This window comes from Diabrotica undecimpunctata, chromosome 1 (assembly GCF_040954645.1).
Source record: "Diabrotica undecimpunctata isolate CICGRU chromosome 1, icDiaUnde3, whole genome shotgun sequence".
Taxonomy (NCBI): Eukaryota; Metazoa; Arthropoda; class Insecta; order Coleoptera; family Chrysomelidae; genus Diabrotica; species Diabrotica undecimpunctata.
This window is the reverse complement of record NC_092803.1, coordinates 445,589-461,709: the sequence shown is the minus strand read 5'-3', so window position 1 is coordinate 461,709 and position 16,121 is coordinate 445,589. Positions and strand designations below refer to the sequence as shown.

The following is a 16,121-nucleotide window of genomic DNA, read 5'->3' as shown; positions in this document are numbered from 1 at the left end:
AAATGTTCCTTCCAAAATTTATATTATTTTTCTAATTTTGTTTTAGCTATTGAACGTCAACTTTTTTTATGGTCCTGCACGAAGATTCTTTACTGATATTATAGAAAGTACCATTAAAGAAAGGGAAGAACGGAACATAAAACGACCAGATATGTTAAATCTTCTACTCCAGGCTAAAAAAGGTAACAACAACAAAAATAAAAGTAAAAAAAATCACGAAGGTACCATTTTATGAATAACAGCATATCCACTTTAATAAAATGTTTTGTAATTTTTATATTTTTCATCATTTTTTACTTCACATTTCTAATAATGGTCATATTTTAAATTACTTTCATTTATTCTATTGGTAATTCTCTTTTTAAGGAAGCAGTGTAACCATCACCAATGGAGACATAACTTCCCATGCTCTCGTCTTCCAATTCGCAGGCTTCGACTCAGTTTCCAACACGATGTGTTTCATCGCTTACGAGTTAGCAACGAACCCAGATGTTCAAAAGAGACTAAGAGATGAAATCAATCAAGGATTTAAGGAATGTAATGGAAATTTGACATATGAAGTGCTGATGAAGATGAAATATTTCGACATGGTTATTTTAGGTAAAATTAAGTTTGTGTATATATGCATGTATAAACAAATACAGATTTCTTAATTGTTTGATCATTCTTAAATTTTCTATATTATTTATGTTACTTTCTTCTTTATTATTCTTGCATATATATATTTCTTTTGAATTTTCTAGAGTGTTTAAGAAAATGGCCTAATTTTCCGGAGACTGACAGAGAGTGCAGCAAAGATTTTGTCATCGAACCGGAAAGTCCAGATGAGGAACCACTGAAGATCAAAAGTGGAACTTCCCTATCATTGCCGGTGATGTGTATACACAAAGACCCCAAATACTTCCCAGCTCCAGAACGCTTCGATCCTGAGAGATTCAGCGACGAGAACAAGGACAAAATAGATCCTTACACTTACTTTCCGTTTGGGCTAGGTCCCAGGACTTGCATTGGCTCGAGGTTCGCTACACTTGAGATGAAGGTTTTGTTCGCTCGTTTGCTGCATCATTTTGAAATTGTCCCCGTTGGAAAAACTAAAATTCCTGTGAAGTTGAAAAAGGGCAGCTTTAATCTTCAACCTTCTGACGGAATGCCTTTAGGATTGAAGCCAATAAAGACGATAATGTGAGAATGTTCTTGTATGAATTTTGATGTTGAATATATTTTTTAAAATAAATATTATGATAAATAATTAAAAAAACATTTATTTTAAAATTTTATTTATTTTCATTTTCAATAATTCATAACAATACTGTAGCGAAAATGAAGAGAAATTTTACTAGCGCCAATATTGTACCACCGCTGTATTTATCCTTTATCAGAAAGCCAGAGCGCTCTTATGTCGTTTAATGGAACTAGTTTCTACCTAGAGTTGAATACTGAAGTCTTACAACGTTCACATTTGTCGATTTTGTTTTATCGAATTTTTTCTAAAAATGATGGTATTTCATATTCAACATACACTTCCCAATAGAATAACATTACTTAGAAATAAAAGAAGAGTTTTACGAACAACTACAGGAAATATACGACAGCTTACTCTCGCCGAAAAATGATATCAAGATTGTAGTAGAAAATATGAATGCGCAAATAAGCAAAGAAGAACTTTTCTTAATTTAGGATTATTGTTAAAACATTGCCTTTTTTTTATACAAATTCCTGACTTCTGTCATCACATTTTATTAATTCCTAGATGTATTTTAATTATTTGATTGCATTGTCAATCAAGGTTTTCAATTGCGAACTTGCGAACTTGCTTCAGACAGTTCAAGTGCAGACTAAAATTAGATTTTCTTATCTGAAATTTTAATATGTATCAGATTATTAACTTGTTTTATTAAAATTTAAATCCATTTTTTAATTTTTGTTGCACCCAGTAATTTATATTATTTTCAAGCAAGATACTCAAATTTGTGATGATTCAATCTGCTTGGTTTAAATTAAACTTGTAATTGTTATTAACAGATATAACTGAGTGGGTAGTATAAAATACCGTGCTGACCTTGAGGATCGTCAATTATCTCATTCTCTACTATAAGTGATAAAGTTTGTTTTTATTCATGTAACAATATTTCACAAAAACAATAGTTTCGCGACGATTCTTTTAAAATATTTTTCGTGGTGATTATTGAGTTATTTCCATTAAGTATATGATGCTTCAGTTAATTCTCTTAGTACTTGTAATAGTGCTGTTTTATTGGTATGCCATAAAACCCATGAACTATTGGAGAGATAGAGGAGTTCTTCAGCAAAAGCCGATATGGTTGTTTGGAGATAGTTGGAGATTATTTCTTAGGTTAGAATCGTTTGCATCCATGTTCCAGAGAGCCTATGATCTGGATCCTGATAACAGGTATGAAAATATTATAATGTATAATTAATATAATATTATAAGTTTGTAATACGAAGTTTTCTGCTTGAATTTCCTTCCATAACATTAATCTAATAGCATGGTAAATATTTTAATACCTTAAAAAATATCCTTCGACTGTTGAGAGAACCATTCTCGAGATTTGTGTTTTTTGTATAACTCAAAGTCTTCATTTAAAATTATCTTTCTGTTAATTAGAAATAAATGTGTCGAAACAGGTCGAGAGAAAGTACTTAATGATACAACCTAGACTTTTTTATCTGAAGAATCACCAACACTGACTATACCTTCTCGAACGCAAATAAATGAGTTATCAACGGTGACATCTTCATTACAAGTAGCAAACTGGATATATTCGCGGATAGCTTTTTTATCGAGCACCTTCATCTTTGGGTATAATCCAGTGACTTCTGGTTCACAAAATACTACTACTACTACTAAGGATTTCCACAGTTTTCACTGTCTTCCTTCACTCAACCGTTTTCTCCAATTTTCCCTGTCATTCCAGTCTCCATCTCGCAGGGTTCTTTTCTCCATAGCCTCGTCGATTTCATCTCTGAATGACCTTCGGGGTCTTCCTCTCTTTCTTCTTCCAATCGGGCTCCATTCTGTGATTTTATTTATCCAGCGTCCTCTGTCCGCTCTTCTGACGTGGCCGTACCAGGATAGTCTCTTCTCCTCTATATAGTCGATTATGTCTGATTGCACTCCCATTCTCCGCTTAATCTCTGCGTTTTCAATTCTGTCTCTTTTTGTAAGTCTACAGCTTCTCCTCAGGAACTCCATTTCCACTGCTCTTATTCTACCTCTATTTCTCTTGTTTATTGTCCAGTTTTCGGACCCATATGTCAGGATACTTCTTGTCAGGGTATTATATATTCCCTTTTTTGTCTTTATCGTAATGTTCTTATCCCACAACACTGAGTTTAGTTGTCTTATACAGTTTCTTGTTTGTCTCAGTCTGTTGTTTATATCTTCTTCTGTTGTTCCCTGGTTCGATATTATGGTTCCTAAATACTTGAATTTATCTGTTCCATTTATTTGTCTTCCCTCGTCTATCTCTAGGTTTCTCATATCCTTGTTTTCTGTTGTTAGGTATTCGGTTTTCTCTAAGTTTATTTCCATTCCGTTGTTTTTATATCCTTCTTCTAGTTTTCTGAGCATAAAGCTGAGATCTTCTTCATCTTGTGCGATGACTACTTGATCGTCGGCAAAACTTAAGGTGTATAGGTATTCGTCTCTTACTGGTATGCCCATTCCTTCGCACTTTCTCCTCCATGGTTTGAGTGTCTTTTCCAAGAATATTTTAAACAGAGTAGGGGACGTAGCACAGCCTTGTAGAAGTCCTTTTGTCGTCTTAAATGGATTGTAGGCTTTATTTCCACATTTAATAGCTACTTTGTTTTCTTTGTATAGTGCTTTAACTGCTTTTATTAGTGTTTGTCGGATTCCGAGATCATTCATTGCTTCCCATAATTTGACTCTAGGTATTGAGTCATATGCTTTCTTTAGATCAACAAAGGCCAGATGGACCGGTCTACCTTTTGCCATTTTCTTCTCTATCAGTTGTTCTAATGTGTACGTATGATCTAGGCATGATTTTCCTACTGTGAACCCTGCTTGGTCTTCTCCAATTTTTCCTATTATTTCAGTTTCTAGTTTTTCTTTAATAATTTTCCCGTAAAGTCTACCTACCGACGATATTATACTAATTCCTCTATAGTTTTCACATTTTTTCCTGTTTCCTTTCTTATGTATGGATGTGATGTATGCTTGTGTCCATTCCGCAGGTATTTCTTCTCCATTTAGTCCTCTTTCGAACATTATATGTAGCATGCGGAATAACTTTTCCATTCCGTTTTTAATTAGTTCGTTTGGTATTCCTCCGGGTCCTTTGGCTTTTTTGTTCTTCAATGTCTTGATTGCTCTCTTAACTTCTGCCAGGCTTATTTCTATCTGGTCGTATGCCCCATTTCCTGCATGTTCTATATTCTCTTCCTGAAATTGGGGACGGTTTTCTGTAAGTAGTTCTACGTAGTTTTCTTCCACTCGTTTTCACTAATTTTGCCGATCTGGGTTTTCTCTGTCTTATTTCGTTGAAGTGCTTTTAATATTCGCCATGATTCTGAATTTCTCGTTCCTCCGATATGTCGTTCTATCTCTGTGCATGCTTGTTCCCATCGTTCGTTCTTTTCATTTGTTACTCTTTTCTTTACCTCTCTGTTTTTCGCTCTATATAGGTCTAAGTCTTCCTGTTTTTTGGTGTTTAGGTATTTAATGTGTAGTTTTTTTTTTTTCACAAAATACAGAACGTAAATAGAATGCATAGCAAACAATAGAAACGGCGCTTACGTCAATATATAGTAGTAGAAAAGTCCAAATGGACAAAGTTAAGGTAATTTCACAACTAAGGAATAGTTAGTTACGAGATAGTAGAATATTCGAGAACGTTTTTAACCCCTAACAAAACGAACACTCTCGTGTTCCGTGACCCGTTGATAACTAACCAAATTATAAATTAAAATGAAGAAAAATCCGAAGTCATGTAAATATTCCCTTCGGATAATATTATTTAATTATGTAAAAATAAAGAACATAATTGTGACAAAAGTATGTTTTGTCTACATTGTAAAAATAACGAACATGTTACAATAACAAAAAACCTCTTTTTACAAAAAACAAAAAAAAAATTAAGGGTATTAGGACTGAAGAAAAACCTACTTTTAAATAACTCAAAATTATTTAAAAAATAGATCGAAAATTGTCAAAACTAATAACAAAGTAAATGCTGAAAAAATCATTGAGTATGGTGTGCCTCAAGGTACTATTTTAGGTCTTTTAGTGTTTTCAATATATATAAATGATCTAGCAGCACTGAAAATAAATGGAAAGATTATTTGTTTTGCTGACGATACTATCATACTTTACATTAGTGGTTCTTGAAAAAAACTTAAAACTTTAGCAGTAACTATAAAGGTTCTAGAATGGCTAAATAGGAAATTACTGACAGTTAATACTGATAAAACTTATTTCATATCATTTTTAATAAACAAAAATAATTTACCCGACTTATTGGAATTAAATCTAAATTAAATTTAAACCATTTTTCTCTAAACTGCATAAGAAACATACAAAAAATATTTATATGATTTTTTTACTTTTTAAGATTGTTTAAAATAAAAACAAAGCAAAATCAGCAGCTGTATCGATGCAATCAGGTTAAAAATGTTCTTAAATCGATTACAAAGACGTGGTGGGATTGTAACTTCTCTGTCTTCATATCGATCAGATATACCTGATAATAAGACAGAAAAATGTTTAAATTAAATCTAATATATATTAAGTTTATATTAAGGGCCATACGTCGCCACGGCTACTCCTGGCCACCGTAGGTCGCCAAAACACGTCGCCAACAACGCCGCCAGCGATCACCACAGTCGCTCTCGTTATATAGACAGAAATGGACGTGGAAGAAATCGCACTGTTATTATTTTTATGTACGTCGTAAAAATATTAAGCAGAAGAAGGAAAAAATATGGGTACATCCTTTTATATCAAATCGAAGCCAAAGTGGTGTTTTTGTCAAATTATATGAAGATTTAATGAAATATCCCGAAAAATTTTTCAATTACGTGAGAATGTCAGTGGCATCATTTAATGAATTATTGAGCTTATGTCGGGATGATCTGACTAAACAAGATACTGTGTTAAGAAAATCCGTAAGTCCAGAAGAAAAACTCTTTGTAACATTGAGGTAAGTAAACATTTATTTCTAATATTGTTACATTTAAACTATTACACATTAAATAAAATTAAGTGGAAAATTTAAATTATTTATAAGTCATATATATCAAGAATTGATGATTCTTCGGAAAAATTGGATACGGATGCGGGTGACTGGTAGGAAGAATGTGGCATTTCAGATCCTCCAGGATCTGAAATGCCACAGAAGAATATCCAAAGTGATGAGTAGAATTATGCACTTGTTGTGATTGGGACCACGAACTTTGCTGATATGGGTGTCCATAAGTCCCCTGGTGCCCATAACTGCCCGGAGACTCAATATTACGGGTGGCATTGTCAAGCAAGGTCATCATTTGAATCCTCGTAACCATTTTTTTTTCTTGAGGTACTTTTTTTAGGGTACCTAACAAAGATAGCAAAAATAGTCTATCTTCGTCCTCACTATTGGCCTCATGTTTTTCTCTCATTTCAATACTTCTGTTAAGTGTTTCAAGGAATTTATCCTTCTCAGGTTCTGTAGTGGTATCTTTTGTTTTTTTCCTTTTGGGACATCGTACCACCTCCCTGTCTGTTTCAATATTCTCCACAGATTCGTCACCAGCAACGTGCTCTGGTTCCTTAATAGCTACCACAGGTTTTAAAAATTGCAGCTGCGGGAAGAATACATATTGACTTTTTCGTGATCCACCACCGGATCCAGACTTTAAATTTTTTTGTCGACTAACTTCCCTTGTATAACACCCTCGTATACTTTTCCACTTTTTCTGTAAAGCAACACCTGAAACAAATGAAAATTTATATATAATAAATATAGATGATAATATATTTATAATATACATAATAGATAAAAATAAATTGACGAGATAATTTAATTATTTTTTTGTTCTAGGTATCTTGCATCAGGATGTACGTTCAAAGAACTCTATTACAACTGCAGACTTGGTTATACAACGATTTGTACTATAATTAGAGAAGTGTGCGACATAATATGCCAACATCAAGAAAAATTTATAATTATGCCAAACACAGAAAACGATTGGGAAACAATTGCAAATGGATTTGAAAAAAACTCGAATTTTCCACATTGCATCGGTGGTATCGACGGAAAACATATCAGACTAATTCAACCGATAAATTCCGGATCGCTGTACTATAACTATAAACATTACTTTTCCATTGTTATACTTGCAATATGTGATGTTAATTATAATTTCACATATGTAGATATCGGAGCGTATGGAAAAGCAGTGATTCGGGAATTTTCAAAGAAACTTCTTTTTACCAGAACCTTGTTAGCAATTCTCTAAATATCCCTGAAGCCAAACCACTAGAAAATGGTGACTACATTCCATATACAGTAGTAGGAGATGAAGCCTTTGGTTTACACGAAAATCTTATGAGACCTTATGGAGGACACAATCTTAGTTACAAGCAAAAAATTTTCAATTATCGTTTATCCAGGGCGCGCCGTTTCATTGAATGCACATTTGGTATATTATCCAATAAGTGGAGAATATTTCACAGACCATTGAATGTACATATAGAATTAGCAAAAAAAATAGTAAAGACATGTTGCATTTTGCACAATTTTGTACGGTCAAGAGATGGCTATTCATACAACGATACTTTGACGATACCGGGGTTCCAAACTGCTACAGATCAAGAACGAAATAGAGGAGGTAGAACAGCACTTACATTTCGAGACAAACTGGCAGAATATTTTGTTAATCACCCACTACCATGGCAAGAAAGAAATGTATAATAGGTATATAGGACTAATTGTTAGGAAAATATTTAATAACTTAAGAATCCGTCCTCTAATTATATTATATTTTTTATTATTACAGATTATACCTAATATAATAATGCATGATAAATCTGTAATAATATGAAATATATAATTAGAGCACGGATTCTTAGGTTAGGAAATTTTTTTCTTGGGTTATTACATTATAATTAACATATGTTATAAATAATTAACATATATTTTATGTTATAAACTGGTAATAAATCATTGTACTTACATAGTTGTTTTTTCTCTTGGTTACTCATTTCTTCTTTATCTTGAAATATATTAACTAATTCCTCCCAACATTTAATTTTTAAGTTGCGATCTGAATAATCATTTGACGCACTGTTCCAGAAACATGGTCGATTTTCGATTTCTACAATAAATCTTTCGGTATCAAAACTCATTTTGCTTCCTAGTTTTCAAAGTAGCGACTGGTTGGCGACTGAATGAGTGACGGTACATATACTCTCGTTTATATTGCTGGTATCGTCGCGAAGTGGCCAGGGTAGCCAGTCGCCACAAGTGGAACTGTAGATACTGGCGACGCCTCCAATTCGGGCCCGTCGGGAAGTGGTCGCCAAGTGAGGTACCTGCCATTCGTTTTAAAAGAATTAATTGGAAACGTCGCTGGCTACGCCGCCATGGCATCCCGGTGAGGTATGGCCCTAAGACCAACAAGCAAAAGACCAACAGGAAAACTTTTTAAAATTTGGCGAGATGCTGGCAGTAAACGTCACAAATATTAAGACTACAGTGTTAAGATCGGACAAAAACATGCCTAAGGTCTAATATAAAAAAAAGAATAAAATTTCATTTGTCTAATGAGTGATAGGCAGAATTTTAAAATTTATGTTTTAAGGAATTTTTTTTAATTGGTTTAACATTTGTTTTTCAGAATTGTGGGTTTATATCAATTTACGACACCTGTATTAATGATAAAAGATCCAAAACTGCTAAAAAAAATAATGTTAAAAGATGCGGAATATTTTATGAATAGAAGGCAGATTCTTCCCGAAAATGGAGACCCACTATTTACCAAAAACTTAGTGGGACTAAAAGGTATACACATTTGGTAAGATACTTATATCAAAAACATTTTTATATTAATTTCTTAATTTTTTACTAGTTTAAAAATGTTTTTTAGATCAAAAATGGAAGGACATGCGCCACATTCTTAGTCCATCCTTCACCAGTAGCAAAATGAAGACGATGTTTGCACTGATCGAAGAATGTTGTATCAATTTTGTAAAACACATAAGTGAAAAGAACCAAGATCTGGTACAAGAAACAATGATGGATGTCAGTGGACGATTTGCAAGCGACGTTATTGCTTCGACTGCATTTGGTTTTCGCAGTAACTCTCTTGAGGACCCGAATAACGATTTTTATGTAATGGGTGATGATATTACAAATTTTACTGATGTAAAGAAGTCTTTTAAGATCCTCGGGTTTTTTTTAATTCCTAAAGTATTAGAGGTACGCATGAATGTTATAAACAAAATAAACACCAATAATTAAAGTGTACGTGCATCAAGGCTTGTATTTTGCTTGTATTTGTAATTTCGTTAATATTTTTAATTTCTTATTAACACGTTAAGCGCGGGTGTACTAAGTAAAAAAAGTTCCGCATGGACGGGAGTTTTTTTTTTATTTTTTGTTAAATAGAATGCTCAATATGTATAACTGACATATAGTTCAGTTCTAATATTGCAAAATTTTACGTATTTTTTTATCATTTTTCTCGTGACATCACATTAATGTCTCGCCGTCTTTCCGAATATATCGGCCTACAGAGACGGCGAGACATGAATGTGATGTCACACTTTGCGCATGTCAACAAGTTGGTTTGTGTTTCTGATTTCATTGACTACGCATATTTCATCATTCATCATTCTAAGTCGAAACATCAAGAGAGCAGCATGGCTAACGGTGATTATGAACAAGAGCAACGTAGGCTGCAAACATTGTGGGATGAATTGTTATCTGATGAAGACGATAAAATAAGTGAATTTGAGAACGTTTATTTATCCGATGAGTATGTACCTGATAGTAGTGACGCAACCTGTAGTGATGAAGAAATTCCTACAAAACGTGCAAAAAAATTTGAAACCACTGAGGCGATCAATGTTGAAAAAGAACTTGCTCCATCCACGTCAGTTGAATGTATCAGTGAACTTACAACTGAACACGACAACAGTATGGTGAGTAAGCTTAGTTCAGATCTTTCTTTTTTGTTGGCGACATTGCTATTATAAATCAATTGAAAAATTTTTGGATCACAGCAGTTATTTTGTTACAGATTGATTAAACTATTGAAGATGTGATAGCTCGAAATATATCCGAAGACGCCGATGAAGAAAATAACACTACCCAGGATACTCAAATAGTATGGGGACCCGTTGATGGTACTTCACTAAGAACTTTTGATTTCTCTAGTGTTGATATTGGAATTAAAGCTGAATTCTACGATAGATATGAGCAGACTCCATACGACTTTTTCAAACTATTTATTACAAATGAGATTATTGACCATATGGTGTACCAAACCAATCTTTATGCCGAGCAAGTGTTGAGAGAGAAGCAGAAGCCAAAAGGCCACGTAAAGGAATAGGTTCCCACTGATAACACAGAAATGGAAATATTTCTTGGTGTAATTATTTGGATGGGTTTAGTTCAGCTACCACGTCTAAAAGCTTATTGGAGCACTAATTTTTTATACGCTAACAAGGTAAAAGATCTCATGCCAAGAAACAGATTCGAACAACTCCTTCAAATGTGGCATTTCAACAATAACGAGGATGTGAACTTTGCAAATGATAAACTTAGAAAGTTGACCCCACTGATCAATAAGTTGATAGAAAGATTTCAGTACGTTCTTGTGCCAGGACCAGATGTATGTATTGACGAAACTCTTGTTCCTTTTAGAGGTCGTTTAAAATTTAAACAGTACATTAAAAACAAAAAGAACAAATTTGGAATCAAATTGTACAAACTTTGTACAACTGGTGGATATACCTATAATCTACAAGTGTATTGTGGAACTGATGGTATCAGTAATGCAACAGCGAATGTAGTCATGAGTTTGATGGACAATCTTTTGGACAAAGGTCGAACCCTCCATACGGATAACTACTATACTAGTGTGGATTTAGCATCTAAATTATTGAACAGAAAAACACATCTTGTTGGAACTGTAAGGACGAACAGAAAACTGAACGCAAAAGAAGTTGTGGCAAAAAAACTAAAAAGACATGAAGTATTTGCCCAGGAAAGTGGTACAGGTGTCGTTATGATGAAATGGAAAGATACGAGAGATGTGCTGCTATTGACCACTAAACACACCGATGAGGTAGTGGGAGTGAGACAACGTGGAAAAGAGATAGAAAAACCAAAAGCCATCGCGGATTATAACAAAGCCAAAGCTTATATTGATCTTTCGGATCAATTGAAAGCATATTCGCATTCTCTTAGAAAGGGAACGAAATGGTACCGGAAGTTAGCAATCGAGTTAATTTTAGGTTCTGCTTTAGTGAATGCATACTTGTGTTATAAGGAAATAACGAAAAATAAAATGCAGATTACTGAATTCAGAGAGCATCTTGCCTTGACACTTTTAGATGTAACTCATGAGCTTGTATCGGCCAAGAACATCCAAAATGATGAGCGTCATGTATTACAAGAGCACGCTAAAGGTCGATGTGTTGTGTGCTATGCTTTAAAAAAAGAAACTTTAGGACGGCAAGAAGCACAAAGCAAAACTCCAAGAACGAAATGGCAGTGCACATCTTGTAAAAAGAGTTTTTGTGTTCCATGTTTTTTTGAAACGCATTCTGCTACAAAATCAAAGTAATGCGATTTTTTTTTTTCATTTATATAAAACTATGTCTTTATTTTGTAACTGAGTTTTTGCTAATAAATGTTTTGTTTACTTTATATGCATTTTATTTTTGAAATACAATATCTCCTCATTGATGACACTCAGTTGACTGTAAGTACTGAATGTGTCTAAAAATTCCAGACCGGTTCACATTAGATGTTTCTATAGACGGCTATTTATCGCCTCCCATAAATTTATCATTATCGTGTGACTTTACAGTGAGCCACGCCGTCTTATTTTCTGTTTGACATGAGACGTCTATTGGTGTCACGCCGGCCTAAGTTTACCGGACAGTGAGACATTGCGTTGATGTCTCACCGTGCTTAACGTGTTAAGAGTAATTACGATAACACCAATAAAATCAAATAAACTCTTGTAAGTAGTCTTATTGTTTCTACTTATAATTATGATTATCGGTTTAATTTTATTTATCTGTTTATGTTTATAGATAAGAAAACTTCCCAACTGTTCGAAAACGTACATTTTTTTACTTATATTTAAATCCTTTTAGTTTTAAAACTTCATTTTATGAAACTAGTTTTTAATTCATATTTTTAGTTCTTCAACGTTTCCTTCTTTGATGGATATTCGAGACAATTTTTCTTGGATCTCATAGCAAAAACATTAAAAGAGAGAGAGGAAAAAAATATCGTTCGACCCGATATGATTCATTTATTAATGGAAGCGAAGAAAAATTTAGAATCTGGTAAGAAATAGTCTAATATTTCTATTTCCTTCATCTATCCTTGGAAATTATTGAAAATTACCTGATAAGTTTATAAAACACTTCAATATTACTGTTGTATACACTTTATTTACTATAGGGTAGGTAGGTACTTTATGATAGCACCTTTTATCGAAACGACCAGATATGGTGAAAATTCCTCCGAGTGATTGCCGGTATAAGCAATCCCACACTTACTGACCAACGGCTTTGGGCTGAGGAGCTAGTAGACGGTAGCGCACCCCTTTGTCTTGGAGTTGGGAAACTGGCTTCAAAGGCGTAAGAACCGTGGAAGTAGTCAACGGCATAAGGATGAGGAAAAAAGATTGGAACAAGACACCCCATTAAAGATCCGGATTGGATAACTTCTAGTAGAATTAAATGGCTATGCTTGCAGAAAAATTCAATTCCGAAGTAAGCAGCTCAATCGGATCTTCGGGAGGAGCAGTTACAAGTATAACAAAAAGATTAAAATGCAAAGAAGACATCAGAATAGGCACATGGAACGTGAAAACCATGGCACAGGAAGGTAAAATCCATAACGCAACACAAGAAATGGCACACATGAAATTAAATATTCTATAAATAAGCGAAATGCGTTGGCCAGGTTCAGGAACCGTAAATATCGGGGAGCACCGGGTTTACTATTCTGGAACAGAAAACGACAGACATGAATTAAGTGTCGGCATTTTATTGAAATTGAAAAAGAAGTGGCAAAATCTGTTAAAAACTTCATCCAAATCTCAGCAAGAGTGATGCTCATGCAACTGAAAGTGAGACCAATCGACATCAATATAATTCAAGTGTATGCACCTACAACGAAAGAAACAGAAGAAGAGATAGAAGAACTATACCATAGCATTAAAGTCGTGAAAATGTCGTGAAAATGAAAAAGCAAGACCTAACAATTGTCATGGGTGACTTCAACGCCAAAGTTGGGGCCAGCAAAACATCATCTGCAGTTGGACCATTTGAACTAGAAAACCAGAACGACCGAGGACATACATTGGAGATTTTTGCTGAAGCAAATCAATTAGTAATAATAAACACTTGGTTTAAGCTACACCCTAAGAAATTGTACACCTGAAAATCTCCACATGCTAGGAACAGCTGTAAATCTGTCAAAACATACCCGAGGCAGACATAAATTCTGATCATATACCAGTTGTAGGTAATTTCAAAGTCAGAATGAAGAAGGTTACCAGTAAATCGATGAAGAAGTATGAGGTTGGAAAACTGAAAAATCTCAATGTTCAACTGAAGGTGAGTAAAAACCTGAATACAAAGGTGCTAAAATGCAGACCGGCAGGAACTATAGAGAAAAGTCTGACCATCATATAAAAAACAGTGAGAGGCGTAAAAGAACAACACCTGAAGAAAGATACAGAGCAATCGCCAGAAGAAAAATAAGAGAAGCCAAAGAAAAACAAAAAACAAAACAATGTCAAGAAATAGAGATCTATCAGAGTCGATATGATAACTTCAATGTCCATCGAAAGGTGAAGGAAATAGCTGGAAGGTTCCGAAAACGGAACAGCGAAAAAATAGCAGGTGATGAAGGCAATCTTGCCATAACCAAAAAAGACAAAAAGAAATTATGGGAAGAAGACTTGAAGAAACTTTTCCACGACCTTAAAACAATACAAAAACCCACCATTGAAGAAAATTTAGGTCCCGAAATCCTACCAGAAGAAATAACGGCAGCCGTCAGACAAATAAAGGATGGAAAGGCACCGGACTTTATGAAATTCCTGCAGAACTGCTGAAGCTATTAGATGCAGAACAAATTAAAATAATAACTGAAATATTTAATGAAATATACAAGGCAGGAAAATACCAGTAGAGTGGCTCAAATCGGAGTTCGTACCATTGCCCAAAAAACCAGGAGAAAAAGTTTGTGAAGACTATAGGTCCATAATCCTAATGAGCCATCTGCTGAAGTTGTTTTTAAAAGTCATCTACAAAAGAATTTACCAGAAATGCGAGTAACAAATTGCGCCCAATCAGTTTATATTTGTGAACGCCGGTGGTACGAGGGAAGCTTTATCTAGCGTGCAGGTATTGTTTCAGAAATGTAGAGATGTCAGCTGTGATGTTTTTACATGCCTGCTTGACTACAAAAAGGCTTTCGATAGAGTCAAGTCTGAACAAATGATGGAAGTGCTGAAGAGGACAGGGATTGACGGAAGTGACCTAAAAATAATAGCTAACCTAACTAACTTCATATAAGTTCGATTTGTCTTTAGCGGATTCGAGCAGTTTTATTAGGTGTACACGTTATTTTTCTTTTAAACCAGTTTTTATCACAAGACACTACTTTTTATAGCACGTCTATCGAAAATCAAGGACAGATAGCGGTCTGTATTCTATAGAAGCCGATAGTCAATAGAGCGATTTCTCTTTTGCATAGTCCAAATCTACATATATTTTGAGAGGGCGGAGATTAAAGGTAGCAGTAGGAATTATTATTAAGGGTTCGATTAAGTAATGGTTTTGAAATTGAGATTGGCAATTATGGTTGATACGGCGAAAATTCAATTTTATGTATAATTTTATGTTATGTTATGTTTTAATGTTTTATTCAATTTTATGTATAATTTTATGAGTACGTAGATAACCCTTTTATGTATATTATATTTTCTTTCAGAAAAGTCCTCTTCTGCTATACAAGAAATCAACGTAGAAGACGTTACTGCACACGCTATCATTTTCTTCTTTGCTGGTTTTGATTCAGTATCTAGTTTGATATCATTCACTTCCTACGAACTAGCTATTCATCCAGATATACAAGATAGATTAAGACAAGAAATTGATGCAGGGTTTGAAGAATGTAACGGTAAAATGAACTACGAGACGTTAATGAAGATGAAATATTTAGACATGGTTATTTCAGGTATGTATGTTTACTTAAACAATTACAAATATAGTGTTTGTTAACGTACCGCTTTTTTTTAGAAAGTCTAAGAAAATGGCCAAGTTTTCCCTTGTCAGACCGATGGTGTAACAAAACCTACATGATAGAACCTGAAGACCCAAGCGAGAAGCCAATAATTGTCCAAAAAGACTTATTGGTACAAATCCCTATTAAAGCAATCCACCACGATTCCAAATACTTCCCTGATCCAGAACGCTTTGACCCCGAACGATTTAACGACGAAAACAAGGACAAGATTGACCCATATACATATCTACCATTCGGACTAGGACCTAGGAACTGTATTGGTTCAAGATTTGCTCTGATGGAGACCAAGAGCTGGTTTGCACATGTACTCCATAATTTCGAGATAGTTCCAACTGCAGACACTCAAATTCCCGTACAAGAATCTAAGAAACATTTCACTCTGCATCCGGAAGGTGGCTTGAAGTTAGGCTTTAAAAGATGTCAAAAAATATAAACTAATTTTAACTATTATATTTAGTATTTTTATCCAACCTTTTGGTACCCTATTCAATCCGATCAAAGTACACAAGTTTCAGAGTGAATTGTAATGTATTCTGACCGCTGAATTCGAATTTCAAACTGGCTTTTGTGTCGGAAGTGACTAACAAATATAAA

General features: G+C 34.2%; 1 protein-coding gene across 1 annotated transcript in view; it reads left to right on the top strand.

Annotated features, from left to right (window-relative positions):
- The window catches only part of LOC140442593 (uncharacterized), a 28,597-nt gene extending 12,620 nt beyond the window's left edge, over positions 1 to 15,977 (top strand). Inside the window, exons 5-13 of the mRNA XM_072533607.1 lie at positions 47 to 182; positions 367 to 600; positions 744 to 1,184; positions 2,191 to 2,410; positions 8,860 to 9,023; positions 9,109 to 9,440; positions 12,400 to 12,547; positions 15,213 to 15,458; positions 15,521 to 15,977. Coding sequence (XP_072389708.1) covers positions 47 to 182; positions 367 to 600; positions 744 to 1,184; positions 2,191 to 2,410; positions 8,860 to 9,023; positions 9,109 to 9,440; positions 12,400 to 12,547; positions 15,213 to 15,458; positions 15,521 to 15,960 — 2,361 coding nt within the window. The 3' untranslated portion in view covers positions 15,961 to 15,977. The remainder of the gene's footprint in view (positions 1 to 46; positions 183 to 366; positions 601 to 743; positions 1,185 to 2,190; positions 2,411 to 8,859; positions 9,024 to 9,108; positions 9,441 to 12,399; positions 12,548 to 15,212; positions 15,459 to 15,520) is intronic.
- Positions 15,978 to 16,121: the final 144 nt, after the last annotated feature.